Raw genomic sequence first — 13602 nt, forward strand, 5'->3', positions numbered from 1 at the left:
TGACATTTTATGTCTCTTTGTGACATGAACACTTTGTCACACTGCTGACAGCTTTGAGGTTGTTTAGTTTAGTTTAGTTTAGTTTAGTTTAGTTTAGTTTAGTTTAGTTTAGTTTAGTTTAGTTTAGTTTTGCCAGAGTGATAAGTTCAATGATACTTGTGTAATTGTCCTGATGAGAAAAATGTGGTGCCACACTCCTGACACTGGTATGATTTCTGTTCAGTATGAAGTCTTTGATAAACAGTTGACTGCATTAATTTTGTGTCTGTTTTGTAACACTGGTCACAGCTGTATAGTCTCTCATCAATGAAATTTTCTTGGTGTTGTCTCAGAGCGGTCACTCAAGTGAAGGCTTTGGCACACTGACAACAGTTGCATGGTCTCTCTCCAGTGTAAGGTCTGGTGAAGTTCCAGTCATTGTGGTTTCAAGCTTTCTCACACTAGACACAGCTGTAAGGTCTCCCTTCATTATGTGTATGTTGGTGAGACTAGCTGTTGGAGAGAAGTGAACACTTTCTCAGCCACAAGACAGCAGTATGGGGTCTCTCTAGAGTAGGGCAATCAGGACCCCTCCTGGAGCCAGGCCAGGGAGGGGAGCTCTCCAGTGAGCACTGGTGAACGAGCCTTTGAGGGTCGGGCGTTGGGTGCTATGCCAATGTTAGAATAATTCTATGTTATGATCCAATGATCTTTGTGAAAAGTATGAGAACGCTGTAAATGTTCATTGCCTCTATTTCACCTTGTTAGTGTGAGATAAGGAACAGACGTCCTTTGCGGGTAGTCAGAACACCATGCCTACACGCACACATTTGCGGGAGGTTGTTTTCTGTTTTCTGTATATAAGAACCAATGCTTCATGCTTCTAGTCAGTCACTTGTTCAGACCCCTTGCTGTACATGTGGCTCCTTGCTGCAAGCAAAACTTTGTTTTGACTTGAGAGACGACTCTGTGTATTGATTTGGAGCAATTAGGACTCCACTGATGTATTTTCCTAACAGCCCACCATGCAGTGCATAGGAGTGAGCACATAGGCATGCTGATCCCTGGTGGTGTCGACTAGTTGTAGGGACATTGAAGATCCCCTCACTGGCGGGAAATGACCCTGAGCTGGTGCGGGAGGTGGCGTGATGGACCAGATAGAGCTGGGCTCACCTCCACGCACAGCAATGGTTCTGGAACCAAACTCCTGGGTCCTCCTCAGTGCGTACGAACGTTCCTACACAAAGTATGGAATTTATCAACTTGTACTTATACTTAGGACTGTGTGTAAATATACGCACACCTCTGACCATGTGTACGCACATGATCTAGTGGTAGAACAGTGAAACTACAAATAAAAGTATTCGGGGATTTTGACCACCCTTACAGCCGTCACCGATGAGCCCAAATCAAACAGGGACTTAACGCCGTCGCTGGATTTCCAAACATAAGTGGAGCCGTAGACAGCACCCACATCACATTCAAAGCAGCATCACTAAACGAGCTTAATTTTGTAAATAGAAAAGGGTTTCATTCAATCAACGTCCAGATAATCTGCGATGCACATTTGTGGCTATCCAACGTTGTTGCCCAGCGGCCTGGAGGAACACGACTCGTTCATTGAGCAGAACAGTTCTGTGGGTCTCCAAGCAGGAGCTGCTGAGGACGGCTGGCTTATTGGTGAGTGTCACAGAGTGGAGATGTTTCAGCTGGACTTAGTCTGGTTATTAAACATCTCATCTGCAGTGATCAGGGTTATCCACTGGGTGGACGTTGGTATTAACTCGTCCTCCTCCAGTTGCATCAGTTCTCTTTTATGGACTGTGACATGTTTTGTGACTCTGAGCTTAACATCAAACCTCTTTTTAAACATTCTGCCACCGATCTGTCCTCTGACCAACAGGAATAACTGCGGTGGTTTTCTTGTCTGCAGTATTTCTTCTTTCCCTGCTCATCCCAACATTAATGCACCAAACAATATTCTCTGGTTTGCTTCAACCTCGCTGACGAGAACCTCGATCTCAGTTTCATAAAAGTTCCTCTTTTTCACCCTTTTTGCCGCGATGATGACGACAGGTGAGGAAAAAATAAATCTTCACTTGCTTTATAAAGAGGCGTGTTGTTGCCCTATATGGTGATGTGGAGGCGTTCCTGAAGGCAACGTGCTCGAGCACGGAGGTTAAGAACAAGTAGGATTTATCAACACTGATGTGCTACGACCCCCGTACGCACGTTTGATAAATACAGATGTTTTTGTACTTACGCACACTCTGCATTTCATTCATACGACAGAATTTAGAAGCTTTTCTACGCACTGATGATAAATGAGGCCCCTGGAGAGGGGTTGGACTGGATAAGAGGTGCTGCGAGGTGTGACAGTTCCACACATTTCTTCACTACAAACGGACCCTGTGCCACTGGAGTTACTCTGTTTTTTTGGTAATGAACTCTGCAGTGGATCCAGTAAAGCAAACGTAAACTCCAGCATGTAGCGGCTGAGTGAACAAGGTCTGGACTCTGTGGAGGAGAGTCTTGGTTTCAGAGACGCTGTAGAAGGACAGAACACCTGCTCTGTGATCCAGGTAAACTCCTATTCTGGAGGGAGGACGACCTGAGACGGGAGTTTGGATGTTGTTGTGCCAAAACGTGTAACTGTTGGTGTCACAACATAAACCCCAACATTTTCTATTCAACCCAAATTGATAATCATCTGACCACCTCTGCTGATGTTGTTGTATGCGGCGGCGACACGAACTCCTCCTCCTCTCCTCGCCACCTCCCAGCAACACCGTCCAGTCAGACTCTCTCTGCTCAGCACCGGACAGCAATGGATGAATCTGTCTGGATGACGAGGATGAGGCTGCCGTTAATACATTAGTGTCACTTTTCTGTTCCCCTCAGATAATAACAGCTCTCTGTGTGCTGTGTTTGGATACAGTGTGAGTTCTTGTGAATATTTTCTGGTCGTTGGTTCTGGTTGTGGCAGTAAGACTTCTGTTTGAGTGATGGCCAGTGAGATGTTTGTCCTGTAGGTGTGTTCTTTGCTATCTGCTCTGAAGAGACGTGCACATCGGTTAGCCACAGCCCAACAAGACCCAGTCAAATTTTCCATCCAGCGTCTCTGTGAACCCCACAGAACCACACGAGAAGAACAGCAACTGTATTGATCCTGCAGAGAAAGCAGATCGCTGCTGCAGCGCTGCACACAGACTCATCAATAAGATCTAAATAACAGAACACAAAACAACCAGTGATCATTACGCCGGGTTCAGCAGAAGACATTTCTGACATATTTGGGTTTTAGTCTTTCAGTTCTGCCGTTTCTTCACTTTTTGGTCCAAATGTGATGAAGTGAGAACATCTAGGAACCTTAGAAACAGTGAATGCACTGTGGTGTGACTGGCTGTGTGGACCAGTTAGAGGCCAGCAGCTCACTGGTTGGACTGGTGGACTACTTCAGTGATGAGTAGATGACCTGAGGCTCCAGTGGAAGCTCTGAACAGTGAAACAGAGACAACACAGTCATGTTCATATGCAGGGAAATCACAGCACAAAGCAAAGAACTGTCTGTTTTCTGTTGATGTAACAATGAAATCTTGGTAATGAGCATGTCAGGAACACCACCAACCTGGTGGCAGCTTTAAACCGTTTCTGTGTGAACATCCAGCTCACTGATGACTGTTTGCATCATTATCCAGGTTCTGACCCCTTTGTGGGTTCATGTTCTGTCTTTGATTTGTCCATTTACATCCAAGCTTGCTGATAGTTTTCTGCACTGACATCCCGATTATCGACATGTTTTGCATTTCTATCAGGTTGTTGCTGTTTGTTTGCTGATATTCAGGTTTTGGATTCGTAAGTGCCTCAGTATCAGTAAAAGTCAAAGCAGCTGGATATTAGCCAGCGATAACCGCTTTATGGTGGTCGATGAGCACTTCTAGGGTCCCCACTAGTGTCATGTTGTTTTGGAGCTGAGCCTGAATAAACTCAGAGCTGTGGAGTGAGCAGAGAAGCAGCATGATGTTGGACAGCTGGTTTTAATGTTGTGGCTGATCAGTTCAAACCGCTCAGAGTAAAACACTGCTGAAGGTTTGATGCATCAGGATCAATCATCAGCTTCCACAGATCATACTCCTGCACTTCTTAAAGTGTTGTTTTAAATGATGAACTCTGACCTGTGACAGAATATTTGGAAGTGCAGCATTGATTCTTAAACATCATTCAAGGACCTCGGTCCTTGTGGACATCCCTATGGTTTCTCTCTCCTAGACTGTAAAGGAGCAGTTCCACATTTCAGGAGACATTTCTCTTCTTTCTCTCCAGAGTTCAGAATAAAGAGCAGCTGTACCTCTGCTCCTGTTTGGTCTGATGACAGTTTGTCCACAGCTGGTTTCTTCTGTTCTCACTGCTGAGTAGACTGCAGCTGGATCGCTCTCTGACAACAGAACACAGAAACTACATCAGTGCAACGATACAGCCGACTCCAGCACGGTGACTTCACAGCGCTAAGCTAATTATTATCAGAGAAGCTATTAGGAGCTTTATAAATACAGCTTCCTTCTTCTGCTGCTGCTCATGACAAACTATATATAGATAAGTGGACAAGATATGTGTGAACAGGAAACGACCAGAAAGCTGCTCCATTCTCAGAATAATTCACTTGTGCAGCTAAAAACCACAGCAGCAGCTTCCTTCTGTTGCTTCCAGTGAACTGTGGTGTGAAACTGGTGTGTTGTCTCACGACAGCGTGGTCGGCTCTGGCTGATGGTCGTGGCTTCATACTGAGACTCTGTGTGGGTCTGTTTGGTGCCGTGTGCTGAGACGAGTTTGAACTCTTTCTGTGTTCAGACACTTTGAGATTCTTTGACATCGTCTTAGGATCACGTTTCTATGCAAAGGTGCTGATGTCTAGTTTGTCTTTTCAACAAAACAACAAAAACAGTCAAATCTAACAAGAACGTTTGTGAATAAATCAACAGACTAAAGCTCTGCCTGACAGACGACATTTAGGGTACGATAAACCCAACGTTCCTCTAAATCCTTCTGTGCCTTAATGTCCAGGTTTTGGAGACGTTTTTGTTTATTTACACCTTTTTGACACTTTTTCCCTTTAATTCCTGGATGTTGGACCTTTTCTATATCAGTATCTCGGGTTTTTGACACTTTCACACATTAAAATTCAGGTTTTTGATCCTGTTGTGTGCACATGTCCACGTTTTTTACTCTCCAACATCCAATCTGTTGATGACGTTGTAGGTTAACATCCAGGTTTATACATATAAATATACTATTGTGCATTCATATCCAGGTTTTTGGTGCCTTTTTGCATTAGTATTCAGGTCATCAACATGCCCAACGTTTTTTCATGTGTTACCATCCGTCCATTATCTATACACCACTTAAGCCTCACTAGGGGGCGGGGCCTATCCCAGCTGACTCAGGGTGAAGGCAGGTTCACCTGGACAGGTAATCAGTCTATCACAGGGCTACACTTAGAGACAGACAACCAAGCACACTCACATTCACACCTACGGACGGCAGTAAATGCATCACCAGTTACAACAAGGAAAAGGCCCACTGCTGCCTGGTGCTCTCAACTCCTTCTACGCCCACCTCTAACACCACCTCCACCTCCAGGCTCACACCCTTGCTGAATGACCCCCGTCTCACTGGCGAACAGGAAGTGGGGCGTGAGGGAGGTGAACTGGGTGACGAAGAGGACGAACTGACAGACAGAAGGACAGACAGGACTAATGAAACACTCAGGACTGATCAGGGAGACACAGCTGAAACTAGTCAGGGCAGGCAAAGGGAGGGAAAGGACGGAGCAGAAGTAAAAACAAGCAACACACAATTACAGGCAACTTCAAAATAAAACAGGAAGTAACCAACATGAAACCTGTAGACAGACAAACAGAGACACAGGGAACACAGAAAAGGACATAATACACATGAATGTATTACAAGAAGAACACAAAGTCAGAAACCAACATCCAGGAGCCGTCATGTATCTTCTGATATGTCTCGTCACCATCTATTGAAAGGCGAACACAGCCCACAGGAAGCACTGACATAACAGTTCCAGTCTGGCTCATAGACAGCGACATGTATTAACGCCATTGTTCTACTGAAATGTGTTCCTTCTGGCTCTGCTGACCTTCATCTGATGGTTAAAGTCCCGTCACTGCCAGCAGACGTTCCTCAGCTGGTTCTCAGATGGAACATCAGGCCTTCAGCACAAACTTTATTCTGGTTTAACAAACCAGAGTTTTGTTAACGAACAAATAGATGTCCTGTTTTATTGGCATCATCCTCCGTGTTGATCATCTCTCAGATGACTGGCTCTGAGCCAGTGTGCATGCTGCCACCTGCTCTGTTCTCAGGTGTGTTTCTCTACCAGCAGAGGGAGCTGTTTGCTTTGGAGCAGTTCTGGAGCTGTGAAATGGATGGATAGATAGATAGAGTCATATGCATAGCATAAAAACAGCAGTTTAACACTGGGCAATGAAATTGTCTCGTTTGCACACTCCCATATACATAATAAAAAAACTATCAACTTAAAAAAACAATACAACAATAATAATATAAATCAATAAAATAAAAAGAGACAGAAGCTAAGGTGCATATAGACCATTTACAAGTAGCAGCATCAGTGAGCTGATGTAGCAGCAGATGAACATGTAAAGTGCTCAGTTCCTGGTGACACATGTTAACTGGACTGTACATGGAACAGCAGTGATCAGTCAGTGTTTGTGGTTGTTCAGGAGTCTGATGGCCTGAGGAAACAAACTGTTTGTCATTCTAGTGGTCCTTGACTTCACACTCCTGGAGCGCCTCCCTGAGAGCAGCGGTGTGAAGGTTGAAGATGTCTGTGAAGACCTCAGCCAGCTCCGATGAACAGGGGAGCATCACTAAGACCCCCGCTATGCTGTCAGACATTTCTAGTGAGAAGCTGCACATCTAGCAGGAGCATCAGTATCAGCCCAATGAGATGACAAACATTTACGTTCTACTCACCAAACCCGTGATTGCGGAACACAACTCCATCCTCCTTTCTTTCCTCATCAACAGTTCAGCCCCTCTGCTGAGCAGCTAATCCACCAATCAGCCCTGTTCTGTCTCCTGGAGGCCGATGCTGACAGGTGGTCTGTCCAGTCCTGGTTCTGACATCAGGTTTAATCCGCTGTAGGGCTGACAATGTCCGCTCACTTAACTTAAAAAAGCAATCCTTTTACGAGAAAGTTTTAGCTTATGCTACAGACAGGAACCGCTCGCTTTGGCTCAGCTCTCTGACCATCCAATCAGAGGACGTGAAAGTGCTGATGTCATCGTAGGCCAGTGAGAGGGCCCTGGGACCACCAACTCCCACAAAGAAACTGTTTAATTACGGTGCATTTTAAGCTACAGACGCCTGCACTTTTGACTCTAAAAGCCTCAGGGCAGATTTCTGTACAGCTCCTGTGTCGTGAGGTTCTGGTACTGATGGACTGCAACCTCCTGCCAGAGGGGAGGGGCTCGAGCAGTTTGTGTCCAGGATGGGAGGGGTGGGCCGCCATCTTCCCAGCATGCTTTATGATCCTGGAGGGTCCCATTGTGTTTTAAAGTGACAGTAGAACTTGTTCAGAAGGTTAATGGGGGGCTTTTGGTTTGTAGCGGGTGATGGACGCAGCGCCCCCTTCAGGAGACAGCGAGAGTGAACGTTTAGTGTCTATCCCAGACGTTCATTCTGCAAAACGTACTGATTAAATGATCCTGAAGAAACGTTCTCTCATCTTGCCTATCATGACAATAAACTGGATTTGATTTGATCTGTCTGAAGCACTCCAGAGGGTCTGGCTGAGAAATGGTGCTGAAGCTTTTCACCGCCTTCACAGAGCCGAACTTTGGTTCCTTAAAGCTGCCTCTGTCTGAGGTCTGAGTTCAGCTGTGAACCAGAGCTTGTCTTTGTTTGAAGTCACCCTGGTGCTGAAGGTCCTCAGCAGGTCTTAGTCTAGTCCTGAATACATCTCCATCAGTCCAAACACGCCTGTCGATCCTCCACAGCCTCACTGGTCCACTCTTTTGAAGTTCTCCAACAGGCTTACAGTCTTATTTTCTCTCTATAACAGATGGACCATGACGTGGTCAGAGTGTCCTGGTGCATCCTGGGATGGCGTGGTAGATCTGCTCACTGTAGTGTAGCAGTGGTCCAAAATGTTCTCCCCTCTGGTGGGCATTTAGTAAACTGTATTTATGGAGTTTGCAGGTGAGATTACCTCTGTTCCAGTCATCAAGCACAATAACTGCAGTGTGTGGGTATGTCGGCTCCACACAGGGTCTGGTCGGCTGCTGGGCTGAATCAACACCATCCCAAACCAAAGAAAAGTCTTTATTCTACACTACCAGGAGCTGAAGTACGTGTTCATGTTTCCTGACGCTGCTGCAGCCATTTCAAAATGATCATCAGTGAACGACATGAACTCGTGTTTACTGATGAAACTTTGGTTTTGTTGGATGTTTGTATCCAACTAAGAACTGAATATTGATATCAATGTTACGGCCCAAAGAAGGGACAAACATATTTAAAAAGGGAACACAGGAAACATAGGTCGGGTCTTTTGGACTCATTTTTATTTTAAAAATAATGAATAAACCCTCAATCACCCTGTGCCCCAAAAATAACCAAAGTTGCAACTCAATGGTGGACCCGGCAGGTCGACCAAACAAAACAAAAAGATGTGGCACCGGGCCAACCCTATACAGGGCCGTCGAAGCCGGTGCCGACACCGAACTAAAGGAATCACGCCGAGCTAAGCCCAAGCCCCAAGGGCGAGCGAAAACTGGCCGGCTGATCCCACCGGGTCAAACAACCTGAAATCAGGAACAAAAAGATGCCAGGCCGGCATCAGAGAAGCTGTCGGCGTGTCAGCTGGAGACGAGAGCGCGCACCGGTCCGAGGCGCGCCGCATCGAGGTGGAACCTCTGAGGTGAGCAGGTCTGGAGGCAAGACCGAGAGAGTGAGCGTGTAGAAAGCCAGCCTGTTTATAGGTGGAGCAGTAATTCCATCAATTACTGGTAAAAACTCAACTAAACATGCTCACCTGGGAAAAACTTAAATATGCACACAAAAAACAAGCTCCAACAAACATATAGCGAACGAAAATACGGTGAACTAAAGAAAAAGATAAAAAATGTGCCCCCAGCACATAACAATCAATAAGATAGTAAAGCAGCACCATTGTGCTGTTTGGTCTCTTCTTTGGTGATTTACCAGAAACTCAGACTGAGCTCCACCCTAAATATACATCAGCACTGTTGAGTTTAATTCTACAATTTCATCAGCAGACGCTTTTATCCAAAGCAATGTACATCTGAGAGCAGATACAACAGCAGCAGGATCTAGTCAGCAGAAAACAATGTAGATGAGGGACATAGAACAGGTTGGAGCATGACAGGGCGCTGGTGCCTGCAGGTGGTGTAGAGAGGACAGCCTATCAGGTGCAGAGGTGTTGAGTGAAGAGCTGCTCTTCAGTCTGTTCTTACAGACTGAGAGGGAGTCAGCAGGTTGAACAGTTTGGTAGCTGGTTCCACCACCAGAACCACAGAGGAGGAGAGTCCAGCTACCGACCTGGACCTGCTGTGGTGGTTGGACCAGGAGGGAGTGTCGACCCGAAGGACAGAGTTCAGGTAGGAGGGACAGCTTCATCGTGCTGTTCAGTCCGATTCTTGTCTGAAGTCACGTGATTTACCAGAAACTCAGACTGAGCTCCGCCCTGCAGTGCTGCCAGCTCCTCAGTAAGGAAAGCAGCTATTGGCTGTCCTAAAAGTCGCAAGAAGTACCTCAATGATGTCATCACCTAATTTGCATAATTATTATTAGCATGTGATTGTAATGGACACTGTAAGAGAGAGGAATGATGTCGAGGAACAGACAGGAAGTGGGTCAGAAACACCCTGAATATGTTCAGAACTACAGATGAACGGTCATCTGGTCATTCTTGGTTTGTGTTTCCACTGAACTGGGCCGTCACTTCTCACAGTCCCTTCATGACTAATGCTGTGTCTAGACCCACATTAAATACATCAGCTTTGTCCTGTATTGTTAATGTTAGTGTAGGGTTCTGACAGTGATGAACCTCTACAAACTGAATGGACCAAACGGCATTAAAGGGCATAGCATGACAGAACAATAAAGAGCAGCCGACCAGCAATGAGTTTTTTAGTTGCAGAGCTCCAGATTTTACTTATTTCTACACACACACAAAAAATACACAGCTCACCAAAACCAGCAGGACATAGGAGTGACCAGGGTGCAGTGGCTTGTGGCAGATTGCTGCAGCAGCAGAGCGAGAGCTTCAACCTGACCCCCTCCTTCTCACACACTGACCTGATCGCTCACCTGGCCTTTATACAGAGGCTCCTCCCACCCCAGGAACGCTGTGACCTGCCCTCACTGACATTTAGAACACACACGTATATAATTGAACACCATTTACACTTAAAACACACAATGCCAATGACTACAGTCTGATACAAATGGAAGTGAAACACCTAATAAACTAAAGAAACACCAAACAAAGATCAAACTCTGCAGATCGAACCCCCCCTCCTCTCTGATCCCTCCATTCAGCCCAATCAGATAAGTGGGAGCTGCTGGCATCCTGCAGCCGCATCTTCCTGTGTGCGCTCCATGAAAACATGCCCCTGGAGTGGAGCTCCAAGAGAGAGCAGTTGACAAGGACCTTTTCACATAAAACAAAGTAATAAATACACTTGCTGTATCAGTCTGTGGTATCCAGCTGTCAGTGTGCATGTGTGCTCCTCTTTCACCTTCGTGAGGGGATACTTCCCAGCTCCCTTACCGTTGGAAGATCACATTTAATCCAACGACTGTAATGTGGGCAGAAGCTGGCAGCTTTACGTCCAACCCTCCTCCTTTATCTGGGCTTCTTCTTCTTCTTCTTCTTCTTCTTCTTCTTCTTCTTCTTCTTCTTCTTCTGTTGATTTCCAGCAGGCTGTACGCTGGAGTGCGCAATGCTGCCCTCCACTGTCAGTCAGGACTTTCAAATTCTCATAAAAAGGCCAGTAAGGCGGAGATACAACAACACAGCATCGCCCACTCCCCTCTGATTGTAAGACAATGTTGACCCGGTTGAAAAGACAGTCCAACCCGTCTCAGCCAGCTCCATAAACAGCTGCCTTCTCTCTCTCACGTATTTGCTGCATGACAACAGGACATGGCTCACGGCTTCTGATCCGCCACACTCACACAACCCATTCTCATGTCTTCCTATAGTAAACAGGCTGGATGCAAGGCCACAGTGTCCCTTATCTGGGCTTGGGACCCAAAGTGACCCAAAGACACTCTGGCAGAGTTCCTTCCGGTTCTTGTTTTTTACTTGTTGGATTTCTTTTTGTTTTTTCTGACATGATGAGCTAGCTAGCTGTTTAGCTCATGTCACAGAGAGCCACACACAGAGGACACGGTGAGTCAAATGATGTATTTTACTGTGACAGTGAACAAAGTTGAACATCCAGATCTCCTCTGTGAGCCCAGCTGGGAACAGCGGCGGCTTGGCGCATGCGCGATTCATTTGAGGGTCTCTGATCCGATCGCAGTTGCTTCAGGCTGCAGAGCGCCTGGGAGAGCTCCGGGACGGGACGAGCTCACGGAAGCCCCCGCTGCTCAGGACAGTAACGGCACAACGAGACGTGCTTTTCCGTCAGCCTCCAAAACGCCAGAAAAAGTCGCCAGATTGGTCACTTTTGGGGGGAAAAAGTGGCCAAGTTGACAGCACTGGCTGCGCCCTGCAGGTCCTCCCACAGCCTGCAGGCATCAGCGCCCTGTCAGGCTTGAACTTGTTCCAGGACACTGGTCCAGGTCGTTCTCTCCTGACGGACTGGATCTGCTCTCTGGTGTACGGCGCTGTGGATAGAAGCGTCTGCTGAAAGACACTGGAGAAGATCCGTCTGTTGTCGTGTTCACTGACTGAACTCTGGTTTTGTTGGATATCGGTTCCAGTCCACGTGTTGATCAGAGACGGAGGAAGACGGTAACATGTCTGCCTGGTTCTGGCTGATGCTCTGCTTCCTGGTCCGGTCCTCTGAAGGTGAGCTACACTGGGCACTTGTTCACATCTGACGCTCATCAGTTCTCCTCTGAGGGACCTGGACAGGCTCTGATTGTGGAGGAATCACTGTAATCATGTCATCATGTGTCACATATGTGTGTGTTTGTGGAGTTTGGAGCGACGAGGCGCAGCGTCTGTCTGCGGCTCGTTCTCAGGACTTGGACTTGATGAGCTGAGGCTCAGGGAGGTCCGATTATTGTTATTATGATTATGATTATTATTATTATTATTATTGTTATCAGCAGCAGCATCAGATGGTCTGACCTCGTGTCCAGAAACGTCCTGCACATGTCGGATCATTTCTGTTGAGTGTGTAGGTCTTGTTAGGTGTGTTCTTAGGTTTTAGAGAGAGAAGACAATCTGTCTGATCTGTAACCAACTTCTCCAGCAGAGCAGCTTCATGTCAGCGTGAACAGTTTATTCAGTGTGGTGCAACGTGATTGGCTGTATGGTTGCAGAGGAGCCGTGGTTTACACTTCGCCCTCCCTTCATTGGTGCACAGATATGTCCATACCTCTTGGCACACGATTCATCCAATCCACAGCAGCCGCACCCTGTAAAGAAAACCTCCCTGCTGCTATTTCCTGCTCTCTGGCTGTCAGGACTTTGTTGGCTGCTATGTCTGCTGCAGCTGATGTCATACAGGGAGGATGTCATGATAGTCAGTGGAAAACAGCCTAAACACAGCAGAAGGCCGCTATGTTGGGCTGTCAGAGTGTGATGAGCAGCTGCATTCCTTCTGTCTGACCCGGTTTGACCTCCCTGAGCTCAGTCCTTCAGGCCTGATGCTTGGTCCTTCGTTCCCTTTCTTCAGATCAGCACAACTCAATGGTGTCAGTGTCAATGCTAAGCTAGCAGTGCCTTCACAAAATAACATGTTCCAACAGTCTGAGTGTTGGTGTTCATTCATGTGTGAGTGGATGAGAGACAGCAGGGCTGAACTAGTGACCTGCACATCATCATCATCATCATCATCATCATCATCATCATCATCTCTAGAGGTGCAAACGTTCACACACACACATCAGTGAACAAACACACACTGTGGCGTCCTCACAAACATCCTCCAGCGTTGTAGCTGCAGACATCTCTCCGTGGTCCTGCAGGTCTCTGCAGCACAGCAGGAGGTGAACAAACAGACCATCATGTGTCTGATCCAGATGTGAGAGAACAACACAGTCTGACAGGAAACGCTGCAAAGTCAATTAAAGACAGTGAAGTGTTCAGACAGGATTTACATTTCAGATCCAGTCTGGACCGATCATGGTTCCTGATGCTGTAATCTGATTACATACTCCTGATCCCATGTATTACTAGCCAACCCTGATTACTGCTCATCACACCTGATGAATCCACTGGTGACAGAAAGAGCAGCTGAACTGTTCACAGACGAGTCCTGTGAACAGCTCAGCGAGCGCCATGACAGGGCGCTGGTGCCTGCAGGTGGTGTAGAGAGGACAGCCTATCAGGTGCAGAGGTGTTGAGTGAAGAGCTGCTCTTCAGTCTGTTCTTA

The 13602-nt window shown here is 46.7% G+C and overlaps 2 protein-coding genes across 2 annotated transcripts in view; both read left to right on the plus strand.

The window, feature by feature from the left end:
* The window catches only part of LOC103375531 (alpha-tectorin-like), a gene marked incomplete at its 5' end in the record, with an annotated part of 23892 nt that extends 23274 nt beyond the window's left edge, over nt 1–618 (plus strand). The window contains one exon of the mRNA XM_008305834.1: nt 493–618. Coding sequence (XP_008304056.1) covers nt 493–618 — 126 coding nt within the window. The remainder of the gene's footprint in view (nt 1–492) is intronic.
* An 11016-nt stretch (nt 619–11634) lies between these two features.
* LOC103375532 (myelin-oligodendrocyte glycoprotein-like) overlaps nt 11635–13602 on the plus strand; it is a gene marked incomplete at its 3' end in the record, with an annotated part of 9196 nt that continues 7228 nt past the window's right edge. Inside the window, exon 1 of the mRNA XM_008305835.1 lies at nt 11635–12068. Coding sequence (XP_008304057.1) covers nt 12017–12068 — 52 coding nt within the window. The remainder of the gene's footprint in view (nt 12069–13602) is intronic.

This window comes from Stegastes partitus, unplaced genomic scaffold, assembly GCF_000690725.1.
Source record: "Stegastes partitus isolate 25-593 unplaced genomic scaffold, Stegastes_partitus-1.0.2 Scaffold2652, whole genome shotgun sequence".
Classification (NCBI taxonomy): domain Eukaryota; kingdom Metazoa; phylum Chordata; class Actinopteri; family Pomacentridae; genus Stegastes; species Stegastes partitus.